Source organism: Aplidium turbinatum, chromosome 5 (assembly GCF_918807975.1).
Source record: "Aplidium turbinatum chromosome 5, kaAplTurb1.1, whole genome shotgun sequence".
Lineage (NCBI taxonomy): Eukaryota > Metazoa > Chordata > Ascidiacea > Aplousobranchia > Polyclinidae > Aplidium > Aplidium turbinatum.
The window spans coordinates 22,012,999-22,030,582 of NC_137476.1; the positions used below are offsets into that span (position 1 = coordinate 22,012,999).

The 17,584-nt window shown below is 36.5% G+C and overlaps 1 protein-coding gene across 2 annotated transcripts; it reads right to left on the reverse strand.

The window, feature by feature from the left end:
• Window positions 1-371: 371 nt before the first annotated feature.
• LOC145771283 (CUGBP Elav-like family member 1) lies at window positions 372-16,935 on the reverse strand. Of its 2 annotated transcripts, none has more exons than XM_082583024.1 (12): window positions 16,867-16,935; window positions 11,790-11,931; window positions 9,658-9,740; window positions 9,174-9,320; window positions 8,418-8,528; window positions 7,098-7,241; window positions 5,374-5,437; window positions 4,860-4,991; window positions 4,533-4,733; window positions 4,123-4,185; window positions 3,559-3,702; window positions 372-2,743 (listed from the first exon to the last, which is right to left on the reverse strand). In XM_082583024.1, exons 1-12 carry the CDS (start codon window positions 16,879-16,881, stop codon window positions 2,616-2,618), a joined length of 1,374 nt encoding a protein of 457 aa, XP_082439150.1. In that variant the 5' UTR covers window positions 16,882-16,935; the 3' UTR covers window positions 372-2,615. The 2 variants fall into 2 exon arrangements, with proteins under 2 accessions (XP_082439150.1, XP_082439149.1); XM_082583023.1 differs by having other exon boundaries at window positions 11,790-11,966; window positions 16,867-16,933.
• Between the last annotated feature and the right edge of the window lie 649 nt (window positions 16,936-17,584).

Consider the following 17,584-nt stretch of genomic DNA (forward strand, 5'->3'; position numbering starts at 1 on the left):
CGACTCAAGACCACGCGGCGCTGGTTCAGCTCTTGGTGTGTGCGCTTCAGCAACGCATTTCAAGACTGTTCTACATTCGGCGGTACCTAGTGGATGGAATAATTTTCCCAACAACACTTCACCAATCTGAAAACTTCATTCTGCCAATCTCGGTAACCGGCCCTGCGTCAAAAGTCTCTACAAGTATGCGAAACTACTAGGAATAACTAATTAAGACTTAGCCAGTTCGAAGATAAAAATTCAAACCAACCAGATCGTTTAAAATATCGCGCCAATATTGTGGCGACAGATCAGTTTAGTGCTTTACACAAGCGCAGTAGTTTACAAAATACGTTTTTTCCAGCCGAATGGCAAAAAATACCAAGATCATTTCAAATTATTTATTAAGACAACATTGTAACACATGCATGACGGTCCCAGGCTAATTAAGATATTATTTTGTAAAACAGCAATTCAAAAACCAAAATAAATGCGCTACAATGTAATGTGAAGATGAAACTGAAAGAACATATAGCTATTCAGGTGTTTGCAAAGCAACGTGAGCCAGTAATAATTTGAAATAAAATTTGTTTTTAATACACTACCATCAAACACATACTTTACCCACACAGAAAATCAATCGTTTTTTACATTAATTCAACGCCTGCAAACGTTGAACAAATGTAAAAATGTTTTTTTGCTGTCTGGGGAGTAGTTATGTGTCAGATGAAATGGTAATTGTAAAGACGGAATCAAATAAACGCAGTTGCAATGCACTACTTAATCATTAAAACTGGCCCTTTTGCCAGCTAAAAACAATAGGAAATGGTAGACTAAAAATTCTGCAAAAATGAAGAATATTTTGTTGACAACTGTCGGATCACGACCCAGGTTCCAATGAGCGTTGCTCCGTAAGCTAAACAATGCAAGATACATGAAACACAAGAGGAAAGAAAACACAGTAAAAAATAATTCTTAAACACAACTATACAACTTATAAATAAGGTAAACTATTACACATGACCATAGAATTAACAAGCAGGAAAGAGAAGTATAAGCTGTAAGGAAAGAAGAGTGGGTTTCGAAAAAGATAAATTAAAACTTGTTGTTAATTCTATGGTCATGTGTAATGGTTTACTTATAAATATAGTCTACACATTTTACAGCGTCAAGAAATAAGTGAAAGTTCGGTCACTCACTGAAATGCTCTGCTGATCATACGAAACAACAGATATGGTTCTTCAAATAAGAACGTTATTAATTTGGATGCATGGAAAACTACCTTTTGGCTGAGCATAGCGAGGAGCAGTTGTTAATATTCCGGAGCCAGATTTGTCTCCGGAACCGACAGAACTTTAGTAAGAACTAGGAAGTGGGCCAAGTAACCTCAAAAAGCTTGAAACTGAGCAGGGTTAGCTCAATTTTAGAACTTTAGTTTCAACACCTATGTAGATACTGAACCAACGCAAGAAACTCAATTGTGTAACGTTCATACGTATTTTTTGCTGCCAAACCAAATCACTCAAGCATAGCAAATAAAGCAAGTGAACTGATGAAAATGAAATTGCAAGTAAGTATTAACTGTTCCGATATGACATCGATTGAACGTTTGGTTACCAAAGAAATGTCATTTAACTCAACGGGATGTTAAAAAAAAGATTTTTTAGTCGTTTTCTTTAATCTTTTTTACGTTTTTTTTTTATACTATTTCCCATCGTTTTATACATATTTTAAAGAAAAACTGTTTTGATTAATTATATATCAAGATCTGCAAAAGAAACTGTAAATTATAGCTGTTGAATAACTTATTATAAACTATTTTAGTGTAGTTTAAACTTGGTTCTGCAACTCAGAAGTGGGGCCTTAACCACTGAGCTAACGGTGAGCATGCTCAGCAAGTGGTACCAATGAACCATCCAACTTGAAGTGCTACCAATGATGAGGATGAAGACTGTCCGGCTGATGATTGATCAAGCCTGTCCCAGCGGTGACCAAACTGACCACGTTGAGTCACAACTCTTCCTTTGTTGTTTGTCCTAATTTTGTTTATCTGCAGTTTAGTCGACTGATACAGGTTGACTTGTTGATGTCTTCATTACTTCAGAACAGAAGCTTCAAAGAAGAACACGAGCAAATTCTGTTCCGGCATTTAAACTCTGGACACATTGTTCGGGCAAAAAAAGATTGTTTTTTTTAAAGAGCATTTAAAAAACAACGAGAGCAAAAAATCAACTCACATCCCTCAGTACGACAAATCTGATGCCACAGATGGCGGTTACCGTGGGACCCGCTTATTGATTTGCAATTAAAAGCAGTTTCAATAAACTGATCTTTACTCAGTGCGAGTGAAGTTAACGGCGACCATATAACTGGTCGCATGCGCATACAAAAAGGTAGTAAAACGTCACAGAGGTTCAAAATAATTTTTACCAGTTTCTCTGATAAATAGGCAGAATTTTGCAAAGAAAATTGCTGACTAAATGGGCAACACTGGTGCAAAAAGACATCGAGAAAAACGTTTGAACTGGCTCACACCTTGTGTAAAAATTCATACATTCGGTCCAAGATGTCATAAATTAAAATAATGAAATCCGAAAGTGTGATCGAAGTGTAGCGGCAGCAAAGTCTGTACAGCGTCAATACGGCTTGCTATCGGTCTTGTTTCGCTTGTGTTGAACTTTCAGTCGTTTCGTTCCTATTTGTAAGCCGTGCATTCCTTGGATAGCGTTTTTTGCAGATAGCGAGTTGTCGAAGCTCACAAAGCCTGCAGACATAAGACAATCATGATTGTAAGAATTTAAAGGTTTGCATGAAAGGAACAGCTAGAAATTGATGAATAACGAAATAAAACATTGAATTTTTTCTATCACAAACTTAAAATGGAATCTTTCGAGATGAAAAAGAGCAGCAAGCAGTGGTTCTTAGACATTTTTAAAAGTTTGGTAATGTCCGGCTAGTAATACTGTATCTTTGTTAAATCACGGTCCACGTTAAAATTAAAAGCAAATTTGCTCCAAATACAATTATAACTATTTATTAAATGAATGCCATTCACTTTAAGGCCCACTGGCATGAATACACAATTACACATAGAGGTATGAAAGATGGTGGAGCTGTGCTAATTTTCTTCGAAAGCCAACCCTACAGGCCTGCGTGTTTGTAGAACCGTCATTGACAACAAACCGGTGTCACAATAGAAGTTATGCGTCACAAATTCATTAAATCCATTGGTTTTATACGAGGAGAAAGGTGATTTCAATCAATTGAAGAAACAAAAGCCTAAGCATCAAACCATGATCATCTAATGAATGACGACGGTGATCACGGTTACCATTATGTTTTTTTTTCGTTCTTGCAGCAATGAACACGTGAAGACAAAGGATAAAGACGCATCACCAATGAGAATTGTGGTAGAAACATATGGAGTCCTTGAGAACAGCAGAAAACTTTTTATATTCAAAAATAAGTCTGATCGCATGGTGGTACGATCGATTCTTCAACAGCGACACCACTCCAAGTATCATGATGACAGGTGGTCTTCTAGGAAATTAATGACTTGAAATATGTTGTCGCACTCACCAAAGCATTTGCTTAGATTAGTCTGCTTGTCAATGAATACTTTGGCAGAAATAACATTCCCGTATGGTAAGAAGGCCTGTATGAGATCATGGTCGGCGAAGTGTGACGGAAGGTGGTAAATGAACAAATTCGCACCTTCTGGTCCTGAAATTATGGAACGACAGGTGAAGGAAGGTTGGTATTTTTGCCTTAAGTAGCTTTCGCAGGCCGCAAAATCTGTCATTTTTACATTGCTTTAAAATCTGCAGACGTTAAATCAATGTAAAAATGAAAGATTTTGTTGTCTGGGTTCTGTGTCAAAGGACAGTACACACCAATAGCAGGAAATTTCCACTCGTCTGTTTCGTGAAATAAGAGCCTGACATTTCGTGTTTATGTTCAACCCAGGGATGGTTCAACCAAACACGCACATTTCAATCACAGAACATTCACACAAATTCATTCTTTCCGAATTGTGTTTTAACGGTCAATTGGAAAGGCTCACAAAATAACAAGCCAAGGATCCTACTAATGTTTTCACTGATGTCACTTAGTTGGTTTGATGAACAAGTTGCGCTCATTTACCTTCTTTTTGGCTCCCAGCAGGCGAGTTGGTTTGGTTGAGGAACGTGGCTTGGTTATTAGAGGCTAAAAGAAATTGATATGTCACCGTTGAAACACAGATGGGGCTGTCACACAGACAACAAACGGATTTGAAACCTGCGACGTTTTTTGCCGAAGCTATCGAGTGATACAACCACAGCCGATATTCGAAAATAAACCAGAATGTAACATTTATATCTCAGACAGTTGGTGTACACCATTATTAAAATGTTATCTGTATGTACATTGTACAGTTGCAAATTTTTACAAAATTCATCGCAATATCGCATTCATATGTTGTCAGTCAATATATTCAATCGACATATAAAGCGGATTGAATTTTTTTTACTGAAATCTAAACTTGTAAAACTGATTTATCATTGAATACTTACAATTAGTTTGCTGGTTTAAAGTGGCCATACTGGCGAGAAAGCTGGCAACTGGATTGATGGAATTGTTTGCAGACGACGACGGTCCCATTTCCAGGCCGGGATTTAAACCACACTGTGCAAGAACACCCATCTGGTTCAATGGGCCAGTGCTGCTGGAACACCCGGATGCAAAATCGCTGCCTGCTCCACTTGGGAAGGGAACTTGGAACAATAACAATTTTAAAAGTTTGGTTTAAAAATATGAAGTTTACGACCAAACCGAGTTGCAAGTTGCTAAACCAACCTGAAGGCGGGAACTTCACTCGATGCTGTAGTTACAAATCTTACCTGTATTCGTGCAAGGGGAAGACAACATGTTAGAATTTCCAGCATTCAAGTTAGATTGAGAGTTGCCAAGTAACGTATGGGCGGCTGAAGCCATTGACAGGAACTGCTGTATTGCTCCAGGGTTTAGTCCGGCTGTGAGGAGTGAAATATAAGGAATGAATACTATTTAGCTATGCATTGACAATAACAATGTATGTTCTGTAACACAAACGACCATGTGTGCATCTTCAGTCTCTTAAAAAAATGTTCTTTCTTGGAGATGGAGTTAACAAGGCCAAGCAATATATGATTTATATATTTAATTTTAAAGAAGTCTACAATCAGCATTTATCATCTTGAAACTTAGACACACTGAACAGGCAGGGTTGAGAAGTTAGGAAAGCAGTTTACACGTGGCGCAAAAATAAGATTTATCGTAGGAATAGAACTTCAAGTGGCTAGTGTTTGCAGATGGTCGTATACTCCTCTTATTATTATACTCTTCCAAATCAAGCTTCTTTATAGTTATAGTTACCTCCAAACTGGTTACTTCCACCGCAAGCCATTGAGTTGTTGAGGTTGTAGAAGCTCTTCAGCATCTGTACACAAAATAAAAAGGAAAGCATATCTCAAACGTTTCAAAAACACTAATGCTTTAAGTCAATGGCTTGTTTCTCGCCACTTTCAAGCGCACCCGATTGTATTGATCTTAAGCAAGAGTTTCACGCAGGTAGTTTTATTTTAATGTTCATTATTAGTTGGCTGGTTGGCAACACTTTTTGTCAACTGCAGGTAGATGTAGCAAGAACATGCCAACAAATAGTACCACCTGTCAAAGATTTTGCTGAAGAAAAATTGATAACATGGTAAGTCAATAACTTTCCTTTTTTCATTAAAAATCTTGCTTTGCTTCACGCTGTTTCTTTTATCTTACAGCTTCGCGTAACGCACAGTCAATTAATTAAGACTTTATTCGCTAAGTTTGCAAGAAAATATCACACAACCAAGTGATTGGTGTAAATTGCAGCTGCCAATTTCCGAATGCATCTCTGTGTTGATTGCAAATACGGTGTAAAAAATACTTCTTTCGAACAATTGTACAGGTTAGATGACGGAGTCTGCAGCTTTATATATATACGTATATTTCGTCAAAAAATTCTTCATAATCGGCTTTTTTCTTGCGCCAGCTGAGAAAACCGCCGTAAAACAAAAGGACAACAACTGTTTCAGCGCAAAAACAAAATAACCTTTCATGTGTATGTGATGGGAAAGTGTGTGTTATTGTGAAAATGTAAATGTTTGAAAAACGATTGTAACATAATTTTTTTATGTTTTTATGAAAATGTCAATGGAAAGCTAGGTGTTTTGCAAAATAAGGCAGTCAAAGCTGTTGTGAAAGGCAAATGGGCTGACCATGTCACACCCTTTTATAAACAACTCAATATCCTAACGTTAAAAGATCTGAACAACTTTGATATTGCTAAATTTATGTACCAGTTTAGTTTTAACTCATTACCCGGCTCTTTTCAAAACTACTTTAAAAAATGCAACGAAATCCACAACTTTACTACTCGAAACTCGACCAACCTAGATTACTATTATTATCAATACACAACTACAAAACTACAACGCTCAATAAAATACTCTGGCGCAAAAATTTGGAATAATATACCTGATGAAATTCGCAAATCCTCCTTCACAACTTTTAAAAGAATGTACAAAAAGAAAATTATTAACTCATATTAGGCAAATGCTAAATTACTAATCAGACTTGCAATTGTAACACAGGCTACGTTGGCCTACCTGATTTTTTTTAATTTCTTATCATCTTGGACAGCTTCACTGTTACTTATTTATTATTATGTCTTTTTTAGCCAATTGTAATTAAGTTATCATTGATGAGTTAAGGGGTGGCTGCTTGACTTAAAGACCTTGAATGGTCACTTCGCAGCCTCCCGCTGTTGTGATGCTTTCATCATTTTTTTTTTTTTTTAATTGTAATCATTTCAACAGTTTTGCTATGTACACTGTGTTTTGACTTGTTGTGCATCTTTTTCGCAGCATCTATCTATCTATCTATCTATCACTTGAATTGGAATGAAGAAATTGGACTTTTCCATTGCAAGTTTTCAAATTAGCAGGTCAAATTTGCCAATTATATACTTCTGTTTACCTTAAGCGCGATAAAAGTAAGAAAACGACATATTGCTTAGATTAGAGAATAAGCTAAAAAATAAACAGGCTGCACCAGTAACATACAGGTGCCAGAACTGCAAGACTGGCCAAGGAATTCCATTGGTTCGACATCTCGCTGAACTGCTGAGTGAGCTGATTTTGAGTTTTCTTTCGCTCCTTATCTTTAGGAGAATCAGCAATTTTCACAACAATTGGAGCAGAACATCCCTGAAACAACGCTATGATTTTAATCCATTATAATAGTTCATTAGTTGGTAGCTTACAACAGCAGCTTTGTATAGATTGATTTGATTATGAAAATGATATAGTAACATCTACTGACCCATCCACTGGGCCTTAATGGACTTGAAACTTTTTTAGGAACAAAAATGCCAGTTCAAAACTATTTTTATTGGTTTAAAACAGGGGTGACGAACCTTTTTGCGGTCGCGGGCCACTTTGTCAATTACACATGAGTTATCGGGCCACACAAGTTTTAATCGTAACCTGCTATTAAATCTTTTAAAAGCGACTCAATATATTATTAATGTAAAGTAACAAACGGCAGATGAAAGTAATAAAACCTACACAGTTGAAATTATCTTACGCAGAATCGAAACATACAACAGTAAAAAATAAAAACAAATCAACTTGAGCAAAAAGGATAGAGCAACAGTACTTGCACTGATAATAAAGACTGTTTAATTTTCGAAGCGTTTGCTTTCATATGAGTATGATTTCTTCTTTTTTGGCTCTATCCTTTTTGGTGAAGTTGACTAAATGTTTCGACCATTATGCTCCGAAACAACAAATCAGTTAATGAAATTTCTTTTTCAAACAACAAACAAAAGCCCATGCGAATCATACAGCTGAAGCTATCTAATGGAGCATTGAAGCATAAAATATTAAAAAATAAAATTGAAGCATTGAATTTTTTTGCTTAGTGGGAGTTTTGGAAAGTTTTTTGCTTGACAAAGCGTTCAATATTAGGTCGAACAGACGATGTGGCAACTCTCAACTGCATACTAAGATTTTCATCTGTCAGCCTCGACCTGTAACGACTTTTTTCGGCCACAAAAAAATGTTTGACGGGCCGCAGGTTCGTCACCTCTGGTTTAAAACAATATCTTTAAACATATCTTTTAAAAATATCTTTTAAAGCACTTACAATTCACAACATTTTTATGCATTTTCATGCGACTCACTAAAAAATCGCCACCTGGTGGTCAAACATTAAACATCCCTTACTCTATAGTAAAACATTACCAGTAAATGATACAATTTAAAGGCAAGAAACACACTGATTCAACGTAATTTGCATTGTTCTGCTAATCTATGCAGGACAGGAACTGTAAGTCTGTAAATTAAGTTAACAATTCCATAACCTACAACAGCGGTGTGTACCTCCATTGTCATTGACTGATGTACATGTTTGATTGCAGTTTGCGCTGAGTTACGTTTGGCAAAGGTGACAAAAGCACAACCTTTGCTTTGTCCATCTGGATTGAGCAATATCTGAAGAGTTAAATACCTGCTTAGATTCTATTTGAATAAGCTGAAGATGCTATTACTGTAGCGAAATCAATTCTTAATAAATTACACTAAGAGGTTAGATTGTTGTGCAAATGCCAGCATTTGATGAATGCAAAATAGCAGTACCTGGTTAAACATGTTTGAAAATTGGTAAAAAAACTAAGCCGTCAATAATAATATTTAACTGACAAATTAACAACCTTTGAAAAAGCTGACAGCAGGGTTTTAAAGATAACAGATAAAAAATGCTTTTTAGGCATGATTGGTAACAACTCAGATCAATCATGAAACAACAAGCGTTGCCAATGAGACTAAAGTACTATGTAAAATTCGTAACTTCCGTCAAATTCACAATTTCTTACTATCGCATTTCATAAACTCGATTTTATCAGCAAAACTTACCAATTAAACAAGAAATCTGATACAGCAAAGTGATGGTGATAGGATTGGGTTGGATTCGAATCATTGAATGAAACAATTGTTTATAAAACATTTTCGTCAAAGCGAAATTCAGCGCAGAAGTGTTGCAACCAAGTTTCATGTTGGCCTCCCAAAGCAACATAACGCAAAGATGTGCAAGCGGGACACGGGACAGTAATGGTACATTTTGAACAGGAAAACACTCACCCGACATTCCTCAATCGAGCCAAAGGAACTGAACATCAAACGAAGTTCAGAATCTGTCATCTTTTTGCTGATCATTCCTACAAACAGTTTGCGATCTTCGATTTTATTGTCAGAATCTGCCGGCTTCACTTGAACACAGTGATGTACCTGGTGTACAGTGATGTAAACTGTTTTAGAGTAATTTTGGGGTGCTGCATCCGAATCTGACCTCAGATTTTGCCTATCACGTCAGGTTTGTGAGATATGATAACAACAAATTGTTACTTTTGTCAAAAGTGGAAAATTTGAAAATAGTCTCGCTGTGAAATATCTCTGCGACAGTCGCACCAAAATGTTGTGTACCGGTATCCAAAAATGGTGTATGAAGGATTGAAGGTGCATGACTTTTGAAACTTAGTTTAAAAAAAAAAATGGTATTATGGTGTTGTAGGTTGTCTACTTTTTAGATTCACAGATAATACAACACATCAGACGTCATACTTACTCCAGGTAAAGTCTTTACGTTGTGTAAAGCATTCTGGGCAGCCAAAGCCGCTTTTCTGGTGTAAAAAGTGACAAAACAGCATCCTAGAACAATGCAAAAATACAAAAATTAAAACTATTGCAAATATAAAAGAAAAATAGATTCAAAGTCCAACAAATCTGTACAAATATAGACAATTGATAAACTATATATTGCTAATCACATCAGAATATTGCACAAACAATCTGTGCCACAACAAACAAACATCTAAAGAAAAAAGCATCTTGGTGGTGGAATGTTCAATTGTACAAGTAGCAACTTTCAATACAGAGAAATGACAATACAAGACTATGCAAAAAAAGGATAATGTGTCAAAGCAAAACTACAGTACTAGGTGCAAAAAGGGAGAGATGGATTGCATTATCTGCTGCTAAAGAGAAGAAAATCAAGAGTAGAATGCAAGTGGTCACTTCTCAAAAATCGTAAGGCCTCTGACAAATTCTCAAAATGACAAACCAGATGTTGTAAGAATGCTATATTTACACGGTATTGAGGGAAAAACTAAAGGTAATCTACAACCTCCAACTAAGACTAAAATTTTGCATGGAATCTTTTTCCAGCAACTAAACAACCCCTAAAAAAATTAATTCTCATTTTTGAATAAATGTATGATTATGTCATACTGGCAACTGCTCAAATACTGTGCTAAACAAGCATACAAATACATCCCAGCATCAATGGATTAGAGCAGGGGTCACCAACCTTTTTTGGATGCGGGCCACTTTGGCACTAAGAAGAGCTGTGGCGGGTCGCACTAATAAAATTTTAGGTAGGTTGACTCTTATGCTAGAAAAGAACGCATTTCGTACCCAGTATCCAGCGTTACATGTTGTTAATATTTATGTTAGAATACCGCACCGCAGCAACAAATTAGTCGAACAACGCTACTGCCGGGCCAAACTCCTTTAACAACACTTTTGACTTCTTTCACAATGCCTAATAAACGAGGCCACTAGTTTTGCGCACTTACAACGAGGCGAGCGATTTCATCAGAATATTCATCGCCAGGCAAGAGTGGTGTCACTTCGCTTCACAAAAGATATCTTGCAATTAACAGTTTCAGTAACCAAACAAATGTGTGACACATCGCAATGCAGGCAACAATAGTGACCTGCAAACATATCAGCGAAAAATAGGCTCCAATAACAGAGAGAAAGAAACCAGGCACCATGAAACAAACCCTTGTGGAAATCACCGAAAAAACGTTTATATCGTAACTCATGAACAGTGTTCCCTTTAAAAAAGCAATGAGTTTGTTTTTCATCCTTTTTGTGAGAGTCTATAAAACCGTCTTTGATTATTATTTAACAACTGTCACTTGTGGTGCTTATCAGCATGACAAGAATAGTTGATTAACAACATTTGAAGTTGTCTTATGAAAATACAACCATAATACAATCAGAAGTAATACAACCAACACCTGTCAGAAGATATTTCATTTTCTTGATACAACCAGAAAAAGTCTTTAAATTTATATATAATATTTTGCCAATTTATTATAAATTGAGTTGGCACACCCACTTATTTTGCCAACAAAAACTTGCATAAAGGGAACACTGCTCGTGAAACACAATAACGGTGAAACGCACACTAGTGTTTACATGACATTTACAAACTTAAAATAAGCAACCCTATGCTCAGAGACAATTTCAAAATTCGAAAACAGACGTTTTAATTAACCACTGGGACAGTGTGGCTGGACATCGCATTGAAATAACTTTAGGCGACCCCCACCTGGAACTACAATCTGATTGGTTGGTCGGTGGAATCATATGCAAAGCGAAAATATGCTTCCCGGAAAGTATGTTTTACCTTCATCTTCATGCTTATTAACTCCTCAAGAAAAGTATTTTTGGTTATACTTGTGCGCTGATACCTTCCACGAGCCGCACATAACAGCTTGGCGAGCCGCATGCGGCCCACGGGCCGCCATTTGGTGACCCCTGGATTAGAGTCAGAAAAAGACTGGGGAAAACTGGGAAAAAAATAAACTATGCTTCACCAAGTTGAGAACATTAATGTACAATGACAAGCGAAGCAAACATGATAACAATCAAAGACATTTTTAAACAAGTGTAGTTCAATTAATTCACCTTTACTAACAGTACTTCCTTTTTCTCGGAGAACATGCAATTGATAAATAGGTCCATAAACTTCCAAAAGGTCACGGATATCTGCTTCTGTCCATGCTTTGGGAATTTGACCAACAAACAGCTTCATTGAATCAGGGTCTGGCTGCTCTCCATGTTCAATGGCAGGGGGAGGAAGTCCTGCTCGAGATACAGCAAAAGCTTCACTAGGTGGCTGTTCATCAGGATTGTTTATATGACAAGAAACTCTAGCCACTTTCTTAGGAGGAGCCTCTATCAAGGCACAACCATGAAGAAGAATTATTTAACAGTATTGATTTCAAAAATACAAACAATATTTTACAATTTAATAACAGTATAGACATAAAACGTGTGCACACAAATGATTAACACAAAACAACAAGTAACGTTACCACCATGGGACATGATACAAACACCAGATACATGTGAATGAATGAAGAAGGCATTGACAAGACGTGACCATCACAAGAATAAGACAACAGTTGACATCATCCATCAGCAAAGAACATTGAAATAATAAAAAAATAAAATTAAAATATGTTTAGATACCGTAATTGTATATACAATATATATATACCGGTACAGTACACCCTATTGTCCAAAACCTTGACTTTTGTCCAAAACCATATGACAAGAAAAATTGAAAATGTAATACAGACAAAATCAGGTAATCGCTTTACCGTATCAATCATTTTATCAGAATATTAAAATCTGAAATCCCAAACCTAATCAGTCTTGAATCAATTACACAGTATTCAGTTCAATTACATTACAATTACCATATATAATATACGTCATCAACATTTTTGATTACATTACAATTACTGTATCCTGAAATTTTCAAATTACAAAATTACGATACTTCTAAATGTAATAAATATTACATATGTTTCAATTACAAATTTATTTTTTTTTAATATTATGTGTTCAACAATTTTTTTTCACAAGTTGGACTTTATTAAAAACAACTAAAGTTGCATTTGATAAAGATTCGGTAATAATGTAGATTGTAGAAGTTCCTGTTAAACCCTAACTAGTGAGTGACTTAACAAAAGTACTGATATCATGCGTGCAATTTAGTACTAAGTGTAATTTGGACCAATTTTTTTATAAATTACATAGTATATACAACAAAAAGTCTACACTACAATTAAATTAAAATATGTAATTAATTACATTCAATTGCAATTGATCCAACTCTGAACCAAATTCTATCACGTATAAAGTAAATTCATCATACAGGCTTCGAAATTCGTTTTTCTTGACGGCGGACAAACGTGTCCGGTCTGAGCAGCTATCTCAACGGACAAATTAAATCTCACGGCGGACACACTAGTTTTAGCGTCGACCGTCATGCTTTATCTTGATAATTCTTTGCCATTTGAGAACTATAGCTACGGTTTAGAAGGCTTTTTAAAATTTCAGCGAAGTCACTCTGAAAGGCATTCACCATACGAACAACATGCGCTTGAAGAGTCAAAGCGCCGCATATCTGATTAACTTCCACCGAACGAGGTCGTGTGGCTTCTTGCGTCACAATGCTCTGGGCACGAGTCGGAAAACTTCTACACTGTCACTGACGTCACTATTTTCTGCTGTGCAAAGCTTTATTAGGCTTCTTTCTTTAGGTTTATTTTTACGTGACATGTGAGCGAAAGTAAATTTTCCTTGGGCCTTTTTTTTCTTTCTGTAATACCAAAACTTAACAAATTTTGCTGCAATAGCCTACTCACTCGTATAATCTAATTTGGCAACCAACCTTTTCTTATCATTATTACTTGGAGATCAAAGCCAGACATTGTGACGTAAGACTTGAACTAAGTTGCGCGTGATTAGTGTAGAAGTACCGGTACTCCTATCGATTCTTAGCAAATAATTCACTTTTGTTACGCTGATTCAATATCACCAATCGTTGAAGCAACGTCGAAATCCAAAGTTTTTCTGCTTCAATGGAAACTAAGAGATACAGTATTCACATTTTCTAGATGCATGGGAAATTATATTCTCGCAACAATTGTTCGTGCTATGACGATTTGTATCGCTAGTTCCGATGTTACTTCTCGGCGGACAAATATGACCGATCTAGATGATACTTCCCGCGGACATCACATGCTGTGACGGCGGACATGTTTACCTAATTGTATAATTATCTTTGGCCAGATGTTTGTAGTAAGCAAAGGTAATGAGGCCCATGATAAACATTTACCAGCAAGCAAAAGTAGAATGTCTTTTTTCTTTTGCATTTTTGTCTGCCATGTGCAAAAAACAAAGTAAGAAAAAAATAATGCAAGCCTTAAAGCAGCCGGCGGCCATGGCCACTAAGTAGCACTTGAATGACCGCCGGTGCTACATCCTCAGTCACCCAATTTGGCCGCCGGTTTCTTCTAGTTAATTATTTAATTTCGCAATAGAATGAGCGTGGATTCACTGTCAAAAATATGTAGTATCAAAGAGTGATGCAGAATTAGGTCAGCGCGTCATAATCACACTGTTGTGTTGTACGGAAACATTTGCTATTGTATGGAATATATCTAGCTGCAATCACCAGCGGTCCAGCGCTGTAAGTCTTGTTTGTAATTCCTGACGTTTATTTTAACAAAGTGTTAATCTGAAGTGCTGATTTATATCGGCTGGCAATATTCTCGTCAGACAACATTGAATCGTTGTTAAAAAGGAGAACTAGGTTAGTTGACATCCAAAGGGAAAACACAAGGGTTCATAGTTCAGAAATGTTCCCGCTATGGGCTAGTGACTTCACACCCTCAATGGTGACATCACAACAGTATAAATGGTCAGGTTTTATGAAAGGCGGTGTGCAATTGAAACAATTTACTGAGCAGCAAGCAGTTGAAACAATTTAGTGTCGTTAGATGGTCCCAGAATACAATACCGATAAAGCAATTATTGCGTGGTACAACGATTCTATTGCAGGACGTCACTCAGACTTCAACAACATTAAGTGATCATTTTAGCATTGTTGCAAGTTCAATTCTATTTACTTGTGCTATCGTTATTTGTATTTTGGCCTCCAAGCACGCAGATTTGGCCGGCAAGAAGGACCTCCCGGTAGGCCACGATGGCTGCCGAAAAAAAACACGAGTTATAAGGCCTGTAATGCTACCAAACAGATGCATCTTTCACTCGGACAGCAGGCCTCAAAGCTCCTTTATTTTTTCGGTGACCAAGCATGGCCTAACAGATCTTCTTACCGGCAACCAAATTTCGAGCTCAGCAACAAAAATAAAAAGTCCGTTTAAAATATTGTGTTTTTTGCATCCACTCAAGTTAGAACAACACAAACAAAGCCCTGAAACATATTTGCAGTTGTATTTAAATACACTGCTTCCCAAGAAGATATAGAGCTGGTCTTCCAGTTTTTATATATAGGTTGATGCTCAGACTTTTGAGAAATTTTTGTCAGCAATATTTCTAATCGGGGTGTGGAGACAGCCTTGTTTGTGAAAAAAGACTATGTATATATAATATAAGAGTGAGAATAAAGTTTTTCATACAAACGCGAGTGGAGAATTGTTGGCTTGTGAAAGCCGGCAACCAAACACGCCTACTGGCACGGTAGTTTCAAAGGCCATTTAACGGCTTCCAGACAGCCATGGCCACGATAGACGCTGAGAGCTTAGCGGCCCGAGACAGACATTGCATCTTTTTCTACTCTTTGCTTTATTTATGTTCAGCTGGGCAAAATAATGTCTTGTGTATGAGATTACATCATGGTTAGTTGCTTTTCTTTTAACTGCACGAGTAAGCTAGAGGTATGCCTTGTGACCTTATTTTTATTATTTCACTTTTGGACACCGTAGAAAAATATTCAAAAGAAAAAATGAACATACTTTTTTGATTATCAGTAGATGTTTATCATACAACTCATTTCCCTTGCTTCAGAATATTTTGGCCCAAGTCAATTATACGATTAAATGAATGAAGTTCATAAAAACCAAATCTTGATACTATTATAATTTATTCTTTCAGGTGGTACAGAAGAATTCGGCTATGGTGACATATTGGTAAGTGGTATATGTTAAAAAGTCTTGTTTTTAAACTACAGATAGAGTTCGACTGTTTCAATAAAATGACGTTTCAATATAATGACATCTTTTCACAGGTCCTTTCAGATGTCACTATAGGCGAGTTCTACTTATATGATTAACAAGCAGTTTCACTTAACATTAGATGGCATTTAGTTTAGCATTTTGCCGCCTTGTTGGCTCAGTGTTATTTTTGTGGAATCCAAGCTTACGCCTGGTGGTTGAAGATTTAGATTAAGTGGACAGAAAGGCAAGGAAGCTTATCTTTGTGTCCACCTTCAAGCATGCCTTAACATATCACAGCCAAAGACACGGCCGCATGCTCATGAGCAGTGTCGAACTGGCGCCCTTTCGAGTGCCATTTCAGGGCTCTAATCACTCGACTATGCAGCATTACAGCTGCAGCTCAGTGGTTAAGCGCACAACACCAGATCAAGCGGCGCAAGTTTAGCTCTCAAAGTATGCATTTGAGCAACACATTCAGGACTGCTCTCTATTCAGCGGCACCTGGTCAAAAAAATAATTCCTTTGCAACAACACTTCAACAACTAGCCTATCCAAAACTTCACTTTAGTAATCTCTGTAACCGGCACGCTGTCAGTGGTTCAAAGCCTCTACAAGTATTGGAACCTGCCAAGACTAACCTATCAAAAGCTTTATTAGTCTGAGGAAAACATTCAAAACCAACCAACCAATAAAATGACTGATATGTTAAAGTCATTTGCAATTTACAAATTTTGTCTGTATAATATCAAATAAATTTTCTATTTGCAGTCACTGACAATGAAAACAATTTAGTTTCAGAAATATTTGCAAACATACTGTAGATTTAACTTTTTAGGCTTTGCACTATTTGCTCAGAAAAAAGTTTTAATTAACAAAGTTTGACTACACAAACAATAAATGGTGCAACATATTGTTGTTACAATCTAGCTATCAAAATTAAGTCTAAAAAGTACAAAGTAGGTTAAAAATATAAAAATCTATTACAGCTAACGTACGGTATCAATACATACCAGTTGAACTTCCATTGATCATTGCAATACAATGGCTATACAAATAGTAGGTCAATTGGACAACACTAAATCTAAAAAATAGATATATAATACGGTATACAATAATATTAATAAACTTTTACATGTTTAAACATAGGCTGTGGCTATATTTACATTATATAATGTAATAATAGCCTGAATAGTGTTGCCAGAGAAGGAATTTTGCCCTAATTTAAGAAAAGTTTTAGGCTGTTGAAAACAAAAATTTGTATTTTGGAAATTTTTTTTAGGCCTAGAAAGATCACAACCCTAATCTTATTCCTAACTCTAACTTTTACCTTAACCCTTCTTAACTTTAATCCTAACTCTGGCAACACCTGATTGTGGAAAAATAGCCACTTCCTTAAAAACATAACATAATCTGCAAATGGTACGGTAATCTTGATTCTTTCCCAAGTCTACTAATTAACAGCAAAGCCAGCGAACAACTTCGGGTGGGGGGTCAAATAAGTGCTATTGCACATACCAGTAAGCCGGCAGCCAGTCGGCGAAAGCAAAGCATTCGGAGGGAGCCTTTGCCAGGAAAAGTTGAAAAAAAAACAACTTTAAAATTGCACATTCTGAGAGCGCTTTCAGGCTACAATACATCCATTTTAAAACTCAGTCGAATGATATATGTAACAGAAGGTAAAATGTTTATTCAAAATATTTCGGGAGGGGGGGAGTAATTGACCCCCCA

What these genes read in the sequence shown, in the direction of transcription:
- LOC145771283 (XM_082583023.1), bottom strand. Translation starts at nt 16,888, where the DNA reads ATGATCAATGGAAGTTCAACTG. An exon ending in GATCAATGGAAGTTCAACTG is followed by an intron (nt 11,967 to 16,866) that starts GTATGTATTGAT and finishes TATCTCGAGCAG; the next exon opens with GACTTCCTCCCCCTGCCATT. An exon ending in TGGAAGTAACCAGTTTGGAG is followed by an intron (nt 4,992 to 5,373) that starts GTAACTATAACT and finishes CACTCCTCACAG; the next exon opens with CCGGACTAAACCCTGGAGCA.